At 38.6% G+C, this 18356-nt stretch overlaps 1 protein-coding gene across 1 annotated transcript; it reads left to right on the forward strand.

Annotated features, from left to right (window-relative positions):
* The first annotated feature begins 206 nt into the window (after nucleotides 1–206).
* PROSER1 (proline and serine rich 1) lies at nucleotides 207–18250 on the forward strand. The gene is made up of 13 exons (XM_010080507.1): nucleotides 207–251; nucleotides 3325–3390; nucleotides 4125–4193; nucleotides 4629–4723; nucleotides 6864–6957; nucleotides 7457–7567; nucleotides 8278–8361; nucleotides 9329–9407; nucleotides 11720–11815; nucleotides 11937–11984; nucleotides 14197–15958; nucleotides 16623–16770; nucleotides 18128–18250. Exons 1-13 carry the CDS (start codon nucleotides 207–209, stop codon nucleotides 18248–18250), a joined length of 2820 nt encoding a protein of 939 aa, XP_010078809.1.
* Nucleotides 18251–18356: the final 106 nt, after the last annotated feature.

Genomic DNA, 18356 nt, shown 5'->3' on the forward strand with positions numbered 1-18356 from the left:
CCCTGCCTTTGTCTCATTGCAAAGCAGCTGCGCTAAATTCCTTGAGGCTGAGAGGATTCCACTTCCCAGGCTGCCTGCCTTGCCCAGCGTTTTGGGGTTTTTTTGAAAATATTTTTTTCTGTATGCTTAAAGACTCTCAGTAAAGTTTTTGGCCTGGATATTTTTTTTTCCTTCAATGTTTATCTGCATTGAATGAACTAATAAAGATGGATAAGAAATCCTTTGAAACCGTACTGGATGAAATTAGAAAGGTAACGTCTCGTTTTGCATGCTAGTTTAACCATTTGGTGGTAGAATAGTCGATGACTGCACCAGGTTAGGTGTTTGTGTTCTTCAGGATTCAATAAAGACTAAGTTTCACATCAGTGTGAAGAACTGTAATGCCGTGTTGCTGGTGTATCGTGGGTTTTGTATGTCAGATTTAGCAGTGTGAAGCTGCTCTGACATGCTTGCTCTCTTTGAGATATTTTTATTTTCTCAGAGAACTGAGATTGAATGTCTGGACTGCCACCACTGAGCTAATGAATTGTGCTTGAAGAACACTCATTTGAAATAAGCATTGGAGTAAGTTTATCACAGCATTTTCACTGTCAAGAAAGATGAGGAAGAAAAGCTAAAAGAGCCAAGTATCTCTTATTTGCGGGGAGGGGCTGCATTTGCTTGGCCTGACCGGAGATGGAGACTTGAAGTGTGAGGTATCCACCTTTTATATGATGGTTTAGAAGATACAACACCCAAGTAGGACATGAGAGGGCTGATATCTAAGCTGTGCTTTGCTGTCCTTGTTCAAAGCCACATCTCCCCTCGGCTTAGGAGTATGTGCACACCTTCCTCCAGGGTGTAAAATCCTGGGTTTGGATGCATGCTCTGAAGTGTGCTTGTGTGTCTCGTGTTAAGAACTCACTGAGCAAAACAACCGCTAGTTGTGGGAAGCAGAAATGCAAACGTAGGCTTCCTGGTGTCTGGCAGGTGCTCTCATTTCTTTCTGCACAGAGGCCTGCTTTTAACAGGAAAGCTAGAGGTGAGGGGTTGGGGCAGTTCCCCAAATACTAGAACTGGAAAAGGAGATAGAAAAAATCAGAACCCCTGAGATTAATGGTTCCTGTCTTGCATGGGAAGCACAAGCCTAGGATGATGTATTTTGCTGTGTCACAGTAGAACAGTTATGTATCCTCCTAAAGCCATCTTGGTGTGTAAATGAAAGGCTTTTTTTTTTTTTTTTTAATAAGATTGCCTTATGGTAGAAAAGGAATCCTTAGCATTTTTGTAATAGGTGTTTTTTCTTATGATGGGTTGTCTATGAGAGGTCATTTACTTGGGCTTGGGTGCTACAGAGTTGAATTTCACTTCAGCTTCTCTTCAGCATGAGGTACAGTCATGTTTGCAGTTGTACTGTTACCCTTTTGGAACATACTGAAGTATAAACCACTGTGCACAAAAGCCCCAGTGAAGAGTCTTTGTTATCACAACTGCACTTACTGGCATTTTTGCATAAGGTCATGGTCTTAAATTCTCCTTTATAAAACGGGTATGTTCCATGCTGTGTAACCAGCTAAAAACGTGACAGCCTGAGATATTTCAGGGTGTGAGACTTCCCTCCCAAACTCAGAATTCTTATGGAAAATCTGGGGGAAAACAATCAAGGAACAACTTGCATATGAATACTTTATCTGAGAATTGATGGTGAGAGGGAGTAATGGTACAGATATTACTACTGCAGTGCGGCCCTTCAGAGTACACTGATTACTGAAGACTTCAAACAAAAGTGTTTTTGACATGTGATTTTAGACAGTTATGTTTCCTGCATGCTATCTGTCTGTATTCATGTAAATTTAACTTACTGTTCATCTAAGGATCAGTGCTGTGCCGTGTTAATAATAGCTGTGCTGTTGCAGTGTAATGTTCATTTTCCAAATGCTTATTTTGTATCTTAGTTGCTAGGTCTTTGTTTAAACTTCATTTCTAGCTCTGTGGTGGAACCTTCTTTCCTGTGTGATTCACACGTCAGTTGTGTTGGTGTGTTCCATTTTCAGTCCTACAGTTGGCAGGAATAACTATTTAGATGGCTTAATGTATAGCTTAGTGTGTCTTTCCCCATATATATTTATGTTTATTAACAAAGTTTGGGTTTGGTTTTTTTTTTTTTTTTTTTTAAATGGAAAGGTACACAGCAATGCTTTCTGTTATTATGGAGTCAGTTGTTGATTTGAGGAGGAAGAGTGACATTTGTTTTGGTAAAGAAGTTGCTATATGACTTATCAGGCTTTTTTTTCCAAAAATATGGAAAGAGAAAGAAGGGAGAGAAGAAAAAATGTCCATGAAGAGAGAAGTTCTTTTCCCCCTGTGAGTTCAGCAAGTCTGGTAGTGTTGGTCTCCTAATGAGGTATGGAAAGGAAGGGGGTTGCCTCAAGCAGTATGTGAGTGGGTTTCTGTGCAACTGTGCTACTCACAGTCAGGTTGCAGTGATGGAGAACTTTGTGTCTGTCTGTGTGGAGGGAAAAGGACAAAAAAGAAATAGGAGTAGGTTTTAGGGCTATTGGGAAGAGATAGAAATGGGTGTGTGGGTGATGCTGGAGTTGATTTGAGAGTAGTTAGCATGAGAGCTAGCAATAGATGGGGGCCTTGGAGACTGGGGAAGAAAGCTGTGTGCACCAGTTTGAGGCAGGAATTCAGCTGTCACCTGTCTTCTTTACATCTTATATGTCTATCAGTAGGCTGGGTGTGAGGAGAGGGAGGAAGCCCTGGCTGTTAGATAGCCCACATAGTAATCAACTAACTGTCTTGCCACTAAGTGAAAAGTGGTGGCCAGTACTTCTTCAGACTACTCTACTTCCTTTGGTTTGTGTGATTGCTTATTAACGTTTGACCTAGCTAAGACACAACATCACCCTCTGGAGCAAATTTTCTTGTATGCTTAGTTCTGTCCTTACAGACTTGTTTTCCAGTCTCTTCATAATTTCACTGAAGTAAGATACTTTGCTAATTATTTTACAGGGAACATGCAAAGAGATTGTATGAATAATCAACTGTATTATCTTGTTTAACATAAAGTTGATGTAAACCTTATCTCAGTGCCGTTTTAAACAAAAAAAAGGCAAACAAAAAAGTAATTTTTTTTAACAGAAAAACTAAGTTGCATCTCTGCTTTTCATCGTTCTCTCAATTAGCTAAGGGGTATTCTGTTGCTTAGAAATATTGCAGTGTAACTGATGCAAATGTCACTTTTGAAGGTCAGATTTTTTTTAGCTAGATTAGAAGATGACTGCTATAATTATAATTTTTGAGGGACTAATTATACATCTTTTTTTTTTCTCTATCTTCTAGGCTGTATTGACTGAGTACAAATTAAAAGCTATTGAATATGTTCATGGATACTTTTCTAGTGAACAGGTAAAGGTCACCGCTGTCATGGGTTTAATGGGAGCTATTGGTTTTGTGTGTCTCCAATCATACTGAGGCTGGTCACATTAGCTTTTTTATTTATTAACTGAGGAGATTTGATTCCTCATTATTATATCAGCATGAATCTGTTAAAAATAGTTCCAAGTGGTTTTGTTATCAAAATCATTACATTTTCATTCCTGTTGTCTGGGGAAAGTTGGAGAAATTGATCGTCATGGAATTTAGGATTATTTTGCATGTATTTCCTAAACTGGCATGTAGTAATACATATTGCACTTATTTTGGTACTGTGTAGATTTTTTTTTTCCTGTTTCTTTTTCTTCTGGTTTTGTTTTGTGTCTGTTTGGTGAATATGCTCTTTGAGATACTGAATGTTTTTAAGCTTTTTCAGAAAGACTTAATTTTGTTATTCTAATACTATGGCAATTGTTGTGCATATATGCAAATATATAAAGAGGAGTAAGTTTCCATAGAAAAGGAGTAAGTTTTTCCATAGAAAAACTTTGTCTCATAACACAGAATTTTTAAGTGCCTATTTAGAAATAGAAAGAACATTAGATACTGGTAGGCACTGATGTAACCAAAGGTCACAGACAGATGGATGCTCTTTAGCAGTATACCACTCTTCTCCAAAAATGGAAAGATCATATTGATGCTGTTAGCCTATTTTTATATATATATATATATGTGTAAAGGATTAACTGAAGGACTTTCTCTTGCAGGTTGTTGAGTTACTGAGATACTTTTCCTGGGCTGAACCACAGCTCAAGGCAATAAAGGCTTTACAACATGTAAGTTCTTGTGACGTAATCTTGTGGAGTAAGTTTGCTCTCTTAATCTTATTTTAGGTTTGTGATATCTACTTTTGCAACTGATAGGTTGGTCTACTCTTTAATCTTCAAAGTTTCCTCTTCATTTCTTTCTTTTTCAATGGTATCAAAGTATGAAACATCATAGTTTTAACCAGGGTATCTTTTCTGAATAAAGTGTCTTTTACTTTCCTGTGTATTGCAAGAATAGATGTAGCTATGTAACTATTGTTAATTTTCCTAATTTCTCTGCTTTTGCCAAGTGCTTTTTGCAGTTCTTTGTTCAGCACTTACCACAGGGAGTCTCCTTCCCAGTGGGAGGGAGAGAATATTAAACATTACTGAAATATATGATATGAAGCTGTTATTGAGTGGCTTATTTTACATACCCTTTTTTCTTTCTTGCTTACTTGTCAGAAAATAGTGGCAGTTCCAGCATCAAAAATGGTTAATATTCTCAACTGCTTCACATTCAGTAAAGATAAACTTATTGCCCTTGAAATCTTAGCTTCGTAAGTATCTCTCATGTTATATTCCTTAAGTTGTATTGTTTCTACTAATGTTTGAGCATATAAAACTTAAGATACTTCTGTAAGGAAGCACTGTAGCCAGTTAAGGTAAAGCACAAAGCGATTATTGATGGGGCTGTAAAAAGAAGAATTAGAAGCAGACATTGTGCAAAGTTCCATAGTTCATCTGAGTCTTGATCATGCTGCAATGTGGGCTCTGCCTGCTGGAAAACTGTCACTTTGCCAGTGTTTTTACAGTGGTCTTCAAATCTTGTAGAGAATGAAGAGGGCCTTACGCTTATTTCTGTTCACTGAAGTGTAAAAGGCTTGAGACCAGAGTGTTCTGGGAATCGACCCTTTTGCATTTGAAAAGCCTCTCAATATTACATATGTAAAAATGAGTTAATTAAATGCATCTCTTAAATTCACACATTTGACTTACAGATCTAGTGTCTATAAAAGATGTATAGATATTCTAAATGTATGTTTACAAAGAAAGTTGGGTTTTTTTACTGAACAAAGCTGCTTCAAAGGATTACCTTTAACGTGTTTGTTTTGGAAGTCTTCTGCCTGGTTTAGGGGATTTATTACATGAAGTGTTGTTCTGTTTTGGGGTGGGGTTTTTTTCCATGAGGTATGTCTGCTTTACATATGAATTCTATATATTACAGGCAGCTTGGACATTTTGGGGCATATAAAGTCAATATATAAATATCCATAAACTAAATTTAAAGTCTGAGGATATAGGCATGCTCTTGCTTTCGGAGTAGAGCTTTAAGAAGCTGTATGAATGTTCCTAGTCTCTTTCAGACCAAAACAAAACAGGGTAGCCTAGAGGAGCTTCAGTGGCATATTAAAGTAACCTGTTTTGCTTCCTGAAATGAGATTGGAGCTCATAGGCTTTTTAGTTGCTACACTTCATCTGTTGTGGAGGAAAAGCACAGTAGCTTCTTTAGCTGTAGAATTCCTACAGTGCAAGAGCGTAATAAGGGAGTCATGATATAGAAATCCCAGCACAAATCTGTGTATTACTTACTTTGCTAATCAAAACTAGAAAACAAAGCTGCAAGTTCATTCACGTTTTCATACAATTTTTGAGGAATTTTTCACATCTTTGTTCGATGTTCTGCAGATTCCATTTCTTCTAATATCCTCCTTTGAGAAGTCTGCCTTTTTGGGGCTGTATTGTATTTCCAGTAGTTTGCATCGGGCAGGTAACGTTTGACAGCAGTAAAGGTGCTGTGTTCAGGGTTTTGAAAAAGGCAGGTAGAATCAGGCATTAGGCTCCTTGTACTTGCACATTTTGTTGTTTTCTTTGGTTTATCTAGTGTTATTTTTGGGAGAGGAGCAAGGAGAAAGGAAAGGTACATTTTGGAGCTGTGTGAGGTGTTTCACTAGCTCTGCAGAATACAGAGAGAATTGCCAGGAGTTTAATCTTTTTTCATTCTGGAGTACATGAGGTGAAAATGTGTTTCTCTACCAGTGTAGCAAGAAACAGTGGCAAACAGAGTAGCTGGTAGTTTTCTGCTGTGCTGGGAATTGTGGGCTAGTAGCAATTAAAGCTTTCTAATGAACTGTTGCGATGCAAAATTCATTTTGTCAACATAGTTATTTTTGCCATAAACTTTAGTGACCATTGCCCGCTGTTCTGTATTGATATTTAATTCCAGTACTCCATATTCATGTTTAATTCTAATCATAGTATCATAGAATCACAGAATGGTTAGGGTTGGAAAGGACCTTAAAGATCATCAAGTTCCAACCCCCCTGCCATGGGCAGGGACACCCTCCACTAGACCAGGTTGCTCAAAGCCCCATCCAGACTGGCCTTGAACACCTCCAGGGATGAGGCATCTGCAGCTTCCCTGGGCAACCTGTTCCAGTGTCTCACCACCCTCACAGTGAAGAATTTCTTCTTTACATCTAATCTGAATCTACCCTCTTTCGGTTTAAAGCCATTACACCTTGTCCCGTCCCTACACACCCTTGTAAAATAATGGTAATATTATAATTTGAAATAATTATGTTTTTTAATGTGCTGTTGGATACTGACTGAATAAGTGTTCATCACTTCTCAGTAGTGCATTATTTCTGATAAGTATATGGAATGGCAGTAATAGTCTGTCAATGTCTTTATTTATAGCAACATTGTTGATGCTCAGAATTATCGCCTTATTGAAGATCTGTTCAGAATTAATATGTCAGAGAAGAAAAGATGCAGAAGAATTCTTGAACAGGTAGTCAAGATATTCTAGTACCTTTGATTCTGTCAAATACAGTACTGTTTCTATCCTTACGGCCATTGTGGTGTCAGGACTTACCATGAAGACTGCTGGGAACTACTGGTGGGGGACAAGCTGAAAGAAGCAGCTGAAAAAAAGATAAGAGCTGTGTAATACATGTGCAAAATAAAGGGGAATTTTCTGTCAGGCATTAGGATCATATGGAAAAAGGGGCACAGAATTGCAAACAATGGTGAAGAAAACAGTCTGCATTTGTTTTAGAGAACACTAAGTGCTTGACCCTAAGTGGTGGTCCATGTAGAGTTATTCAAAGCAAAGGGGAATTGGCAGAACCTCACACTGTTTGGACTACTTGGGAAGAAGATACGAGATGAAGCTTTGAATTGTTCCATGTGGTTTGATTCATGCAGTCTAAATGTCGTGAAATAGTAATTCATTTCTTTAAAGCATTTAATTTTATAGCAAAGAATGTCCTTTCTTGATTATTTTGCAGGCTTCAAAAACGGGTTGTAAGGCTCCTCATGCTATGATATCATCCTGTGGAATGATTCCTGGTAACCCTTATCCCAAGGGCAAACCAAGCCGCATAAATGGAATTTTCCCAGTAAGCATGATCCTATGCTTTTGCTTTTTACAGCATTCTTGATTTAGGATTCATCATTATAGTATAACCAAAACTAGGATTCATGTACATGGAAGGTGGAGTGTAATCAAAAGCATTGTTTGGGTTTTTTTATTACCCCATTACACGTTTATAGGGAACTTGCATTATTTTTATTTGCCCGTTCTTTCTATACTGCTTCAGATAAAGATTACCCAGTAAGTAAGCCATTGTTCATATAAGGAAAACATTGTAAACTCCAGCAATTCTTGGCATAATCATGAGACATGTAAGCAGCCTTACTGGTAGGTTGATAAGATGAGCCAATATGGTCACTACATGACTACTGCTAATCTTAGTGTAGTTCATGACCAACCATGTTAAGTATTTCCCATGAACACTAAAGGGACTGCAAAATTTAAGTTATCATGTCCACAAATCAAAATGCAGAATTCTAATTATGTCAGAAACATGGACTGTTTAATATAGATCTCTTTACAAAAGCTCAGTGTTATAAACCAAGCTACTGGAATGCTCTTATTTATAATTTTTCAAGCCGAGAATGCAGGTTTTTTTTCCTAACAGACATGGTTAAGTATCACTTTCAGAATATTCTAAAACTCAAATATAGTTTAGAAAAATAATCAAATATGGCAGAAATTCTATAGCAAGATTTACTTCTAAATTAATAGTTTAATTTTATTTTGTTTCAGGGAACCCCTATCAAAAAGGATACAGAAGAATGTACTAATGAAGGAAAGGGAATAGCAGCTCGTATACTTGGACCATCCAAACCAGTATGTCTAATAAATGAGTAAATAAATGAAACTTTAAGAAAAAAATATCCAACCACCAGCCAATTCAATGAGGCTTTTATATAAAATACTGTTATGTTGCAAGCTTTTATGTTGCAAGAATACTGTAGGAGCAAAGCTAAACTTCTATAATAAAGATAATATGACCTAGTATCTTTTTATTTAATTTGAAAAAAAGCTCTGGTTTATATCTGTGGGGGATAGTGTTCTCTAGTGGATACAATGTGTGTACATTTGAAGGCTGATTTTAAGTTACAGTAGCAGAAGACAAAACTAAAAGCATTTTTAGTAGTTCATCATGAGCTAGTGGAAGTTTTAGAAATATATGCAGTTTTTTGTTACAATCTCTGAGAATTTCCCACATGAACATAAAAAATGCCTGCATCTTGGAAACTTGAATTACAGCAGTGCCTTAGAAGGAGGCTTTTGTTTCTTAACAACACAGCTGATCTGTATTTCAAAGTTTTTAATTGTGTAGGACAAACTTGCGATGAACCTGATCCTACTTTGAAGTACTGTCCAAATGTTTTATTTTCACTTTTATTATGAGATGTTTCCCACTAAGCTGTAGGGACATGTAACTTCATAAGTATTTGTTAGTTTTAAATGTGCTGACTCTTTAAAATAAGAAATCAGTTCAAGACTGCACAGTGTGAAAACTACAAGGCGGGAGGGAGTTCCCTTTCCCTGTGTTCAGTATTATATTAAAATCTAAAAGTATACTAGTGATGTTTGTTTCATTCTTTTCAGAAAGAGTGAAATAAGTGCAGTCACTATGGCTATTATGAAGAAATTTGATATCACATATTTTCCCAGTGAAGAACAGCTATCTGTAGTAGTGTCTGACTGTTAGCTTTTTGTCTGAGAAACATTAGGTAATGCTTTCACTATTGCTTCTTCTGTTTTTTTTTTTTTGTTTTTTTTTTTGTTTTTTTTTTTTTTAATGTAGGCTCCATCAACCTACAATCCACACAAACCAGTTCCATACCCCATCCCACCATGTCGGCCACACGCAACTATTGCACCAAGTAAGGCTTCTGTGTGTTTTAGCTTGATGCTATTGTTTCATCCATTTGCCTTTTAAGTAATAAGTGTCAAGTGTCAGTTTCTCTGACCATGATCATATCTGAAATTGGCTTGTGCTCCCTCAGCATGCTCTGGGTACTGGTTGCTACCTCCTTCTATCATGACTGCAGGGTTGATAAAAAGAGGAATATATTGTATTCTTTTTCCAGCATCCACTTCATAAGGAAAATTCACAGTCCTGTTCTGATGGCAAAATATTTTGTTTATGGGAGGCATTGTGCATATTAGACAAGACTAGGGCTGTGTCTTTGTTGTGATATTTGACCAAGGTTTGGGCTTTGGCTTGACAAGTCTCTTGACTTGATGCTGTTGTACCAAACTTAGGATGTGGTCAGGCACAGCCCTGAACTGGGTGGAAATATGTAGGAACTTGCTGAAGGATGGTAATCTGTTTCACAGTTGCCTTCGGCTTTACTTTCTCTCCATCACAAAGGAGCGAAAAGAGTTTCCTTAGAGAAAAGTTGAGCAACGTAGAATTCAGTCTTAGAGGGGACATAGTGGTGGCCTTTTCCCGTAGAATTCAGTGTTAGAGGGGACATAGTGGTGGCCTTTTCCCGTATTTGATCTGACTATTCCTAGCCTTGTGCCTCAGGTAAGATTGAGTCTTTCTTCATTAACTCCTCTCTCTTTGCTCTGCTGCATCAGTTGTTTGATTCCAGATGTTTTTTGAAGGTAGCAAGGCAATTGCTGTTCTTTGGAAGAAGAAGTTGGTGTTCTTACGTAGTCAGACTCTGGGCTTTTTGAGCAGCAGCTGAAAGCTTTTCCTAATCTTGCTGTTCTGTACTGCAAAATGAGTAATTCTCTGGTTAGGAAGCTTTGTTTTTGCTGATGTTATGGATTTCGAGGAGTTTTTGAAGGTGTTTGATAAGAAAGTGTGGTAGAGCTCTTAGCATGCATGTTGAAGGGTGAGTCATCTGACCAGCTTGATGTCTGCAAGTCTCTTTATAATCAATTTGGAAAAATTTTCTCTACTGGCGGCTGAAGTAAGTCGGATGATTTGTACCCTGGAAGTTACTTGCTCCCCAGAAATTGTACAGGGAGCCTGCTGACTAGCTCAATTTTATATTAAACAAATCCTATCCAGAGTAAGTTAGGGCACAAAATTTGGCCTGTGACTGGATGTAAGTATTGGTACATTTTAGGTTATGAAACAGCTTTTGAGGTTTCAGGGCCTTATTAGGCTGCAACATCGTTTTGTGACAATGGAACTAATAACTGATGATAGATTTATATATATTAAAAATGTGTTTAATGAGATTGTAGATGCTGACCTGAAACTCTTGAATATGCTTGTGTTCAAGCAATGGTCAAAAGGATGTTTTGTTTTCAGCCTCTTATATGTATTGATTTAACATTTCCTTCCTGGGTGATGCAATAATTTTTAATTACTGATTTTCAGCCAAGAGTTGTCATGCAAGAAATCTTAACATTAGGTAGAACTACTATGAAAATGTGAGATCAGAAAGGAGTTATGTATGACATATTACTGCACTTTGAGTAATGTTCGAGTGCTACCTTTTGCCATGAAGTGTAAGTTATTATACTCTTAAAATATTCATTCGGGACCACTGTGAAGTGTATTTGTGTTTGTGTGATTTGAATTCTGAGCTTCTTCATCAGAACTTTATGCCACAGCTCTACAACAGTTTGAGTTGCTACAAAGAATAAGGGAGGAAGAAAGGTATTTTTTCCTATGTTATCTACAAGAAGTATTTTTTATTAAAATAATTTGCTAACCCGCCTGAATTTCTCAACATTTAAAGAAATATTGAAGAGTGATAGACTAAGTATTTGAGATGGGACATTTTTCTCTGAATTGTCTGACTTATGGTGGAGGGCTAGTCATGGTCACTGGTGTATGTTTGGCTCTTTTGTTTGTCAGGGCTTTAATGTTAAAGGAAGAGTTGCAACAGCTTTCGAGATAGGAATAAAAAAAGAACAAACGATGCAGCAGACACTCTGAATCACTCCTCCCCTTTGAGTTTTTCACAAATGGAACTGAAGGCAATTGAAACCTGACTTTTTCAGGCTCTTTCAATAGAAGCCCTTACTAAAATTTGTATCACAATGCATGTCACTCAGACAGACATTGGCAAAAGCCAGCATCTGGCCTGGATGATTAACTTGTGTGGTTTTTGGTGAAGGAATGTCTTACAATCTTGAAAATGCTCTTTTAAAGGAAAAGACACTTACTGGTTCATTTAGATATGGGTTCTTCTGACAACTGAGATGTGTATTGCATTTGTTCTTTTAGGTGCTTACAACAACGCTGGCTTAGTTCCAATGGCTAATGTCATAGCTCCAGGCTTACCAGCTCCTCCACCATATGCTGCTAATCAAGTGGTATCAGGTAAAGCATGCATAACTTTAAATATGTTGATGGTATTTTTTCTAATTCATTGTTGTGAATGGATCATTCACTGCTGGAGTTTCATTTGCTTTTAAATAACAAGCTGTTGTTCTCCCTTTAGAAAATGAGGACCTTTCCAGCCCAAAGGCAAAACCTTCCCAAAATCAAGGTAAATTGCAAATCCACAGGAAGATTTATATGTTGATTGTATCTTTGTTATTTGTTCAGAAAATGTAAACAACTAATTTGGGATTCTCATAAGCCTCTAAGTGGTTAACTACTGTTGGAGTAGGATCCCTTCAGCGTTTAGAAAAAAGTAATCTGGGCCACTTGGCACTTAGAAACATTGAAACATTGAAATTCAGCTTTTTGTGGTAGCTCATTAAAGTTTTATATTCTTCAGCATACAAGTGTGTGAGAAATCGAAATATGCTTTGCAATGTAGTGCACGGACACCATTAATATATTTGCAGTTGTTAAAACTTTGGACATCTATTTGAAAACTCATTCACATTTTAATTTAATATATTAGTTGCAATGGAAAGCTAGGAATACAGGAGAATTTGTTGAAATCCGTGTGTAGAATGTCTTATCCCAGACTGTTACATCCAACTGTGTCTACCTGCACTTTTGTCTTACCCTTTAAATTCCAATTCTCTTCACAGAAGAGAGTGTTGCCCTTTCTTTTTTTTTTTGTCTCTATTCGTGTGTTACTTCATATGCTTTGTACACTTAGTACAAATCATAATAACAAATCCCATTATGAAGTACTTACACAAAAGCTTTGATAATACTTTGTTAGGTTTGACAAGTAGAAATTGAGAATCTACTGACTGTTGAGTGAGTCATATTAACAAACACCCAAAATAGATAAAATCACCGTTGTAACTTTAGCCTCTGCAAATATTTATAGGAAAAAAAGAAAGTTGTGTTTTGTCTTTTTTCCTCTATGCCCAGAGATGGTTCTACAGAAATGTTGCAGTTCCAAAGAATCACTTTATTCATATATACCCCTTTAAATGTGTATGTATTTACAAGGTAGTTTATACAGCTAAATGAATGCAGTGTAATGACTAAAATCTTCTCTTAGAAGGAGAAGGTCAGTAACAGCTCTGGGTTCTATTGCAGCTTTATTTCTCTGGTGATAATCTTGTCTGTCAGGATTAACAACTGTGATCTTTAGGAGAGCCTTCGGCTTGGAAATAGGATGAGGAAGGGACAGAATCCAGAGACGAGCAATCTGGGTCTAGGTTTTTGGAAAATAATATGTAAAAGGAAATTGTTTGCAGACTTGCTAGTGTTAGAGTTTCAAGATACATAAAAAAGGAGTTTGTCATATCAATTTAGGTCCAAGATTTTAAAGATTCCAGGTTTGGGTTTATGCGTGTATATGTAGAATTTTGTCAAGAGAGAAATCTAACCTGTTAGAGTTATGGGTGATGAGTTTGACTGGTTGGATCAGTGATTTGCTTACAGTTGATAAAGCACAAGGGTTGTTTGAGAGGAATGATTAATTAACATATTCATATTCCACAGGAAACTAGATAGAGGCTCTTGGCATGCCAGAGTTCATAAATGCAGCTTCTTTCTTTTAACCCCCACATCCCCATTCTCAGTGTGCCTGCCTATTTTCCTCCAGCTTGACTCCTGTCTCTTTGACTTACTTTGTAGGATTCATATAAACTGATAATCCTAGTGGCAGGTGCTTGCTTCAGTTATAAACACCTGACTTCAGACTTACAGTAATATTTTTTCATAAGGTCAAGTGCCAATGTTAGCTTAATACTATAGTGTAATACATGAATTTAAAAGTGTACCTTCTTAGAACCAAAATCTGAAGGAAACACAGTGAAGAGAATGACCTGATTTTGAAGGAAAGAAAAATACCAGCACCTGAAATCAGCCTTCTTCAGTTGTTGACTAAGCTTCTCATGATACATTGAATTAACTGGTTCTGAAGGAAATTCTGACCTTCAGTGAGTGGATACAGAGGAGCCCAGGTGATCTAATGTCTATGGAATATTAGATCTGGTTTGGGTGCCAGATGCTAGGGACCAGAGGGAGGGTGTTTACCTGTGTCACTTGGACATTCTTATGGAGTATATTTGAGCATCTGTCTTGCATGAGATCATGGTAGCAGATGTCACAAAGTGTTTTAAAGAGGAGTGGTAGCCTACATGATGTACAACTTCTGTGATGTGTTTGTATGTGCTTTTTTGTTTCATTTTCATAGACTCCAGTGTTCACTGTTTATATACAGACATTGTATGTTAGCTATTGCTTGTGTATCATATTTTGAAATACTGTATAAAATGTGTTTGTGTTGATTTCAAACATTTCTGACAGTTTCAAGTATTCTTACCAGTTTTGTTTCTTTGCAGCTTTTTCTGCACAAGCGAATCAGCTCTTTACTCCTCATGGTTCTAATCCTTCAACACCTGCTGCTACTCCAGTCCCTACCCCATCACCTGTCAAGGCAATAAGCCATCCATTAACACCTGCAACTCCACTCATATCTGGGATGAACATGTCTACCCCTGTCCTTCCTGTTTTCCCAGGACAGGTCTCCTCTTCCATCCATACATCTCAGCCATCCACCCCAACCCCTACTGTCATCAAATCCCTTTCATTGCCTGGTGTTCCTGTCACATCTGTTCACAGTGCAACCTCTACTCCTGTTCCTGCAGTTTTCTCTGGGCTGGCTTCTATACCCACTGCTACGCCAGCTCTGCAAGGTTCTTCCACACCATGTGCCACACCTGCGTCTAGTGAAGCTTTTGCATCTGCTACTGCTCCATTTGCTGGCCTCCCATTCCCTGCAACCTCTTCAATTGCTTCTGCTAATAATCCCACTCCATTGTCATCAGTTTTTGCTGGCCTCCCTTTGTCCTTGCCTCCCAGCGCCCAAGGTATTTCTAGTCCTGTTCCATCGACAATTGCTAATTCCCCTGCCACTACCATTCCTGGTTCGCTTAGCTTGCCTAACCCAATTTTGTCTGTCTTAAAGGGATTTCTGACGTCAAATGACACTTCATTAATCAATTCATCTGCTTTACCTTCTGCTATGACAAGCGAGCTTGCTTCTTTATCTGCACTTGCTAATCAAAGCTCCGACCCTCCCACTTCCTCTGTCAACAAATGTTATACTCCATCTGCCACCCCGACCCCACAGCGTTCCTCCACACCTGGGCTGGCCATTTTTCCAGGTCTTCCATCCCCATCTGTGGCCAATTCTAGTTCCACTCCTCCAACATTGCCTGCACAGTCACCTTTAACCACTTCACCATCGATTATGCCAGTCAACTGTGGCTCATCAGCCTCCCTCTTGCATGGCACAAGCCCTACTAATCCTGATCAGCAGCTCTCATCAGCCCCAGCTGCCACAAGTATCCCAGTGCTGGTCAAAACAGAACCCATGAGTCCTACCCTCTCGGCCTTCAAAGGTCCTTCTCATTCCACTGGCCCTTCTCATGGCACTATAGGACTGTCAGTGCTTGGGCGTGCATACACCTCGGCAGCTTCCATGCCAGTCAGTTTACCCAGTTCCCTGAATCCAGCGCTATCAGGTCTCTCCTCTTTGAGTGCTCCTCTGAACAGTTCCAGTTCTCTGGCTTCCATTTCCCTCACCCCACATGGGTCCTCTGCTCCCATTGCCCCTGTGTTCAATGGACTTCCTCCTTTTACGTCTCTAACCAGTAACTTTGCTTTTACTGGTAATCCAGCACTTACACCGCCCGTCACTCTCCCAGGGTCTTTGTTAGCTACTCCGTCTACAACCGCTTCAGCCGTGTCTGCCCCTCATGTGAGTTCCACCGCCGCCGTACTCTCAGGACTCGCCGCCTCAGCAACAGTCTCTGCTCCACCTTTCTCGCTTAACTTGTCCAGTGCCGTCCCTTCCCTTTTTTCTGTTGCCCAGGGACCTCTGGGATCATCAAACCCATCCTTCCCTGGTTTTCCTGTCTCTAACACACCCTCTGTCACTCCTGCTCTCCCTTCTTTCCCTGGCCTCCAGGCATCTTCTGCAGTAGCAGCAGTTGCACCGTTGCCAGCAGCTGCCACAGCCCCATCTCCGGCTCCGGTCCTGCCAGGGTTTGCCTCGGCCTTTAGCTCAAACTTCAACTCTGCACTTGTTGCACAGGCTGGGTATGTTTCTGTTTCTGTTTTTGTTTCTGAAGGAGGTCAGAACGATTTATTTTGAGCAAAACAATTATTTTACTTTAGGCATAGACATTGTTTTCATTCATAGTTAGTAATTACAGTTAATTTTTCAAGTTAGTTCACCAGTAGATTTCCACCTGTCTTTATAAATTGATAAGAGTAGTCAGTAAATAGGTTGTCCTCAGTAGTCTCTGTTACAACAGTCTAATCCAGTGAGGTGCTGAGTGATCTTATTTCCCAGATGAGGATACTTGGCACCTCCTAGGCTTTTACAAGGATGGATTCCACATGGGCATCCATTGACACATCCAGGTAATAGCACACAATATCTTAGATGTTCCTATGTTTTAAGGAAGTACTCAGCATTAGATTTTGTCTGTAAAGGTTTTTTTGTGTGCAAACTGTAGGCACAGCTGAAGTATTTCTGAGTTTTCTTCTCAGGTGTGCTCCAGACAGTGGTTTGTGTGTGCATGAATAATTTGTAGATGGGTAGAGACTGGGCTTCTGTTTAGAAATTCTGGCCTTAGCGAGGTTTAGAAAAAGAGGTGCTTTTCTAATTTGTGTAGACATAAGCTTATAGAGAGAGAAACATAGGATAAAGCATGATGCAGATGTTCCTTATAGTAGCCGCATCTTGACATTCTTTCAGCTTGACTTCTGGACTACAGACGCCAGGAAATGCAGTTTTTCCTGGTCTTTTATCTCTTCCTGGTATCCCTGGCTTTCCCCAAAGTGCCGCACAATCTTCCTTACAAGAATTGCAGCATAGTGCGGCTGCACAGTCAGCACTACTACAGGTAACATGCGTATTTGTTAATACTGTTTTGCTGCCAGTAATCGTTTGAGCGTGTACTTGCGTGTTAACTTCTTGGTATTAGTTTAAAACCCTTAACCTGTTTGAGAACTGATTACAAGGGTGATGATAAAGAACAACTCATATTAACTTCTTACTCAAGGTCGAGGTAACAATGCTTCTGGACATTATGAATGTGATTAAACCTTTTTTGACAACTCTGTAAAATAAGGAGGAGTGAAAGAAAAAAGAAAAGACATTCAAGTGAAATTTTTTAGGTTTGTGTTAAATCTAATGAGCTGACCATGTAGTTGCAAAATTTGTGCTCAGTTCCAGTCTGACATTTTAATACTTAAAGATTTCTGTGGAAAGCCATTTTGTTGTGAGTTTTGTGCCTCTCTACACATGCAATCAGATTGTCTTGAGTTTGTGTCTGCTGTGGTTGTGTCTGCTAGGTCATGCCTAGCTCCCACAAATACGATTGTTGTAATATAAGCCTGAGGTGGCTTTAGGTAATGTGTAGTTTCATCATCTCTCTTGCCCATGAAACAACTTGTTTCAGTCATCAACCTACATAAGTTAACTGAAACTATCATCAGAGTTTGTATTTAGATGTTTAGTTTGCCTTTTGTTCAGAACGGCCTCGGTACAGGTGAAGGATTCTGGTAGGGAATTTGTCCTTCTCTACAAAATAATAAAAGAGACAGTTAAATGTCTTGAATTAGTGTTTTCTGTCTTTGTGACAGCAGTTTTTGAAATGGAGCGTGTGTCTAAATTCTGTTCAATATGCAGAAATTGTCAGATATATTTTGAATATCAGGGGAAATAGATCGGAAGAAGCAAATTACTTAATCTATGCCATGCTGCTTTTGCAGCTCAGTAGTTTGTTTATTTTGTAGAAATCTATGGATGCAGATTGCATTGAGGAAGTGTCAGTTTTCTTATTTACAATTTCCAATCACTAAAATTAACACTTATCTACTCAAGCAATTAAAAGTTAGATAGAAAAAGACAGAAAAAGTTCAAAGTCAGTGAAATGCTGCAGCTCCTGATTAAGCCGTGCCTTTCAAATCAGCTGTGGCTTGCTCCCCTAGAAAGTAAATGCCACTAATGCTTCTTCATTTTTCCTCTTAATCCAACTGCTTTCCTCATTCTCTGGTATTTCAGAGCAATAGTTGCACTACGGTTTAACCTCTGCATATAGATGCATTGCTCATCTTTGTTCCTTGAAAACTTCAGATTATAGTTTCTTTATTTTGGCTTGAGTAGGACTGGTATTGTGCCTGAAATTTTCCTTGACTTAGATTTTTGTTTCTTTGTTTTTGTCAGTGCTGTTTCCTAACTTCTTCTCTTCCTTGAAGGCACATTCTGCTTCTGCTCTGGAGAACTATACAGCTCAGCCTGAAGGTTTTGCTAACTATCCGTCAACCCCAGGAACACCATTTTCATTGCAGACAAGTCTGCCCCAGACTGGATGGCAATAAATACCAGACACTTGTAAAGACTGCAGTGGTTGCTTGACAGAGCCTGATCCTATTCACTTTGAAGGCTGTCTCCACGTTAGCAGGAGCATGGTCTGAATTAGGGAAA

This window comes from Pterocles gutturalis, unplaced genomic scaffold, assembly GCF_000699245.1.
Source record: "Pterocles gutturalis isolate BGI_N339 unplaced genomic scaffold, ASM69924v1 scaffold18354, whole genome shotgun sequence".
Taxonomy (NCBI): Eukaryota; Metazoa; Chordata; class Aves; order Pterocliformes; family Pteroclidae; genus Pterocles; species Pterocles gutturalis.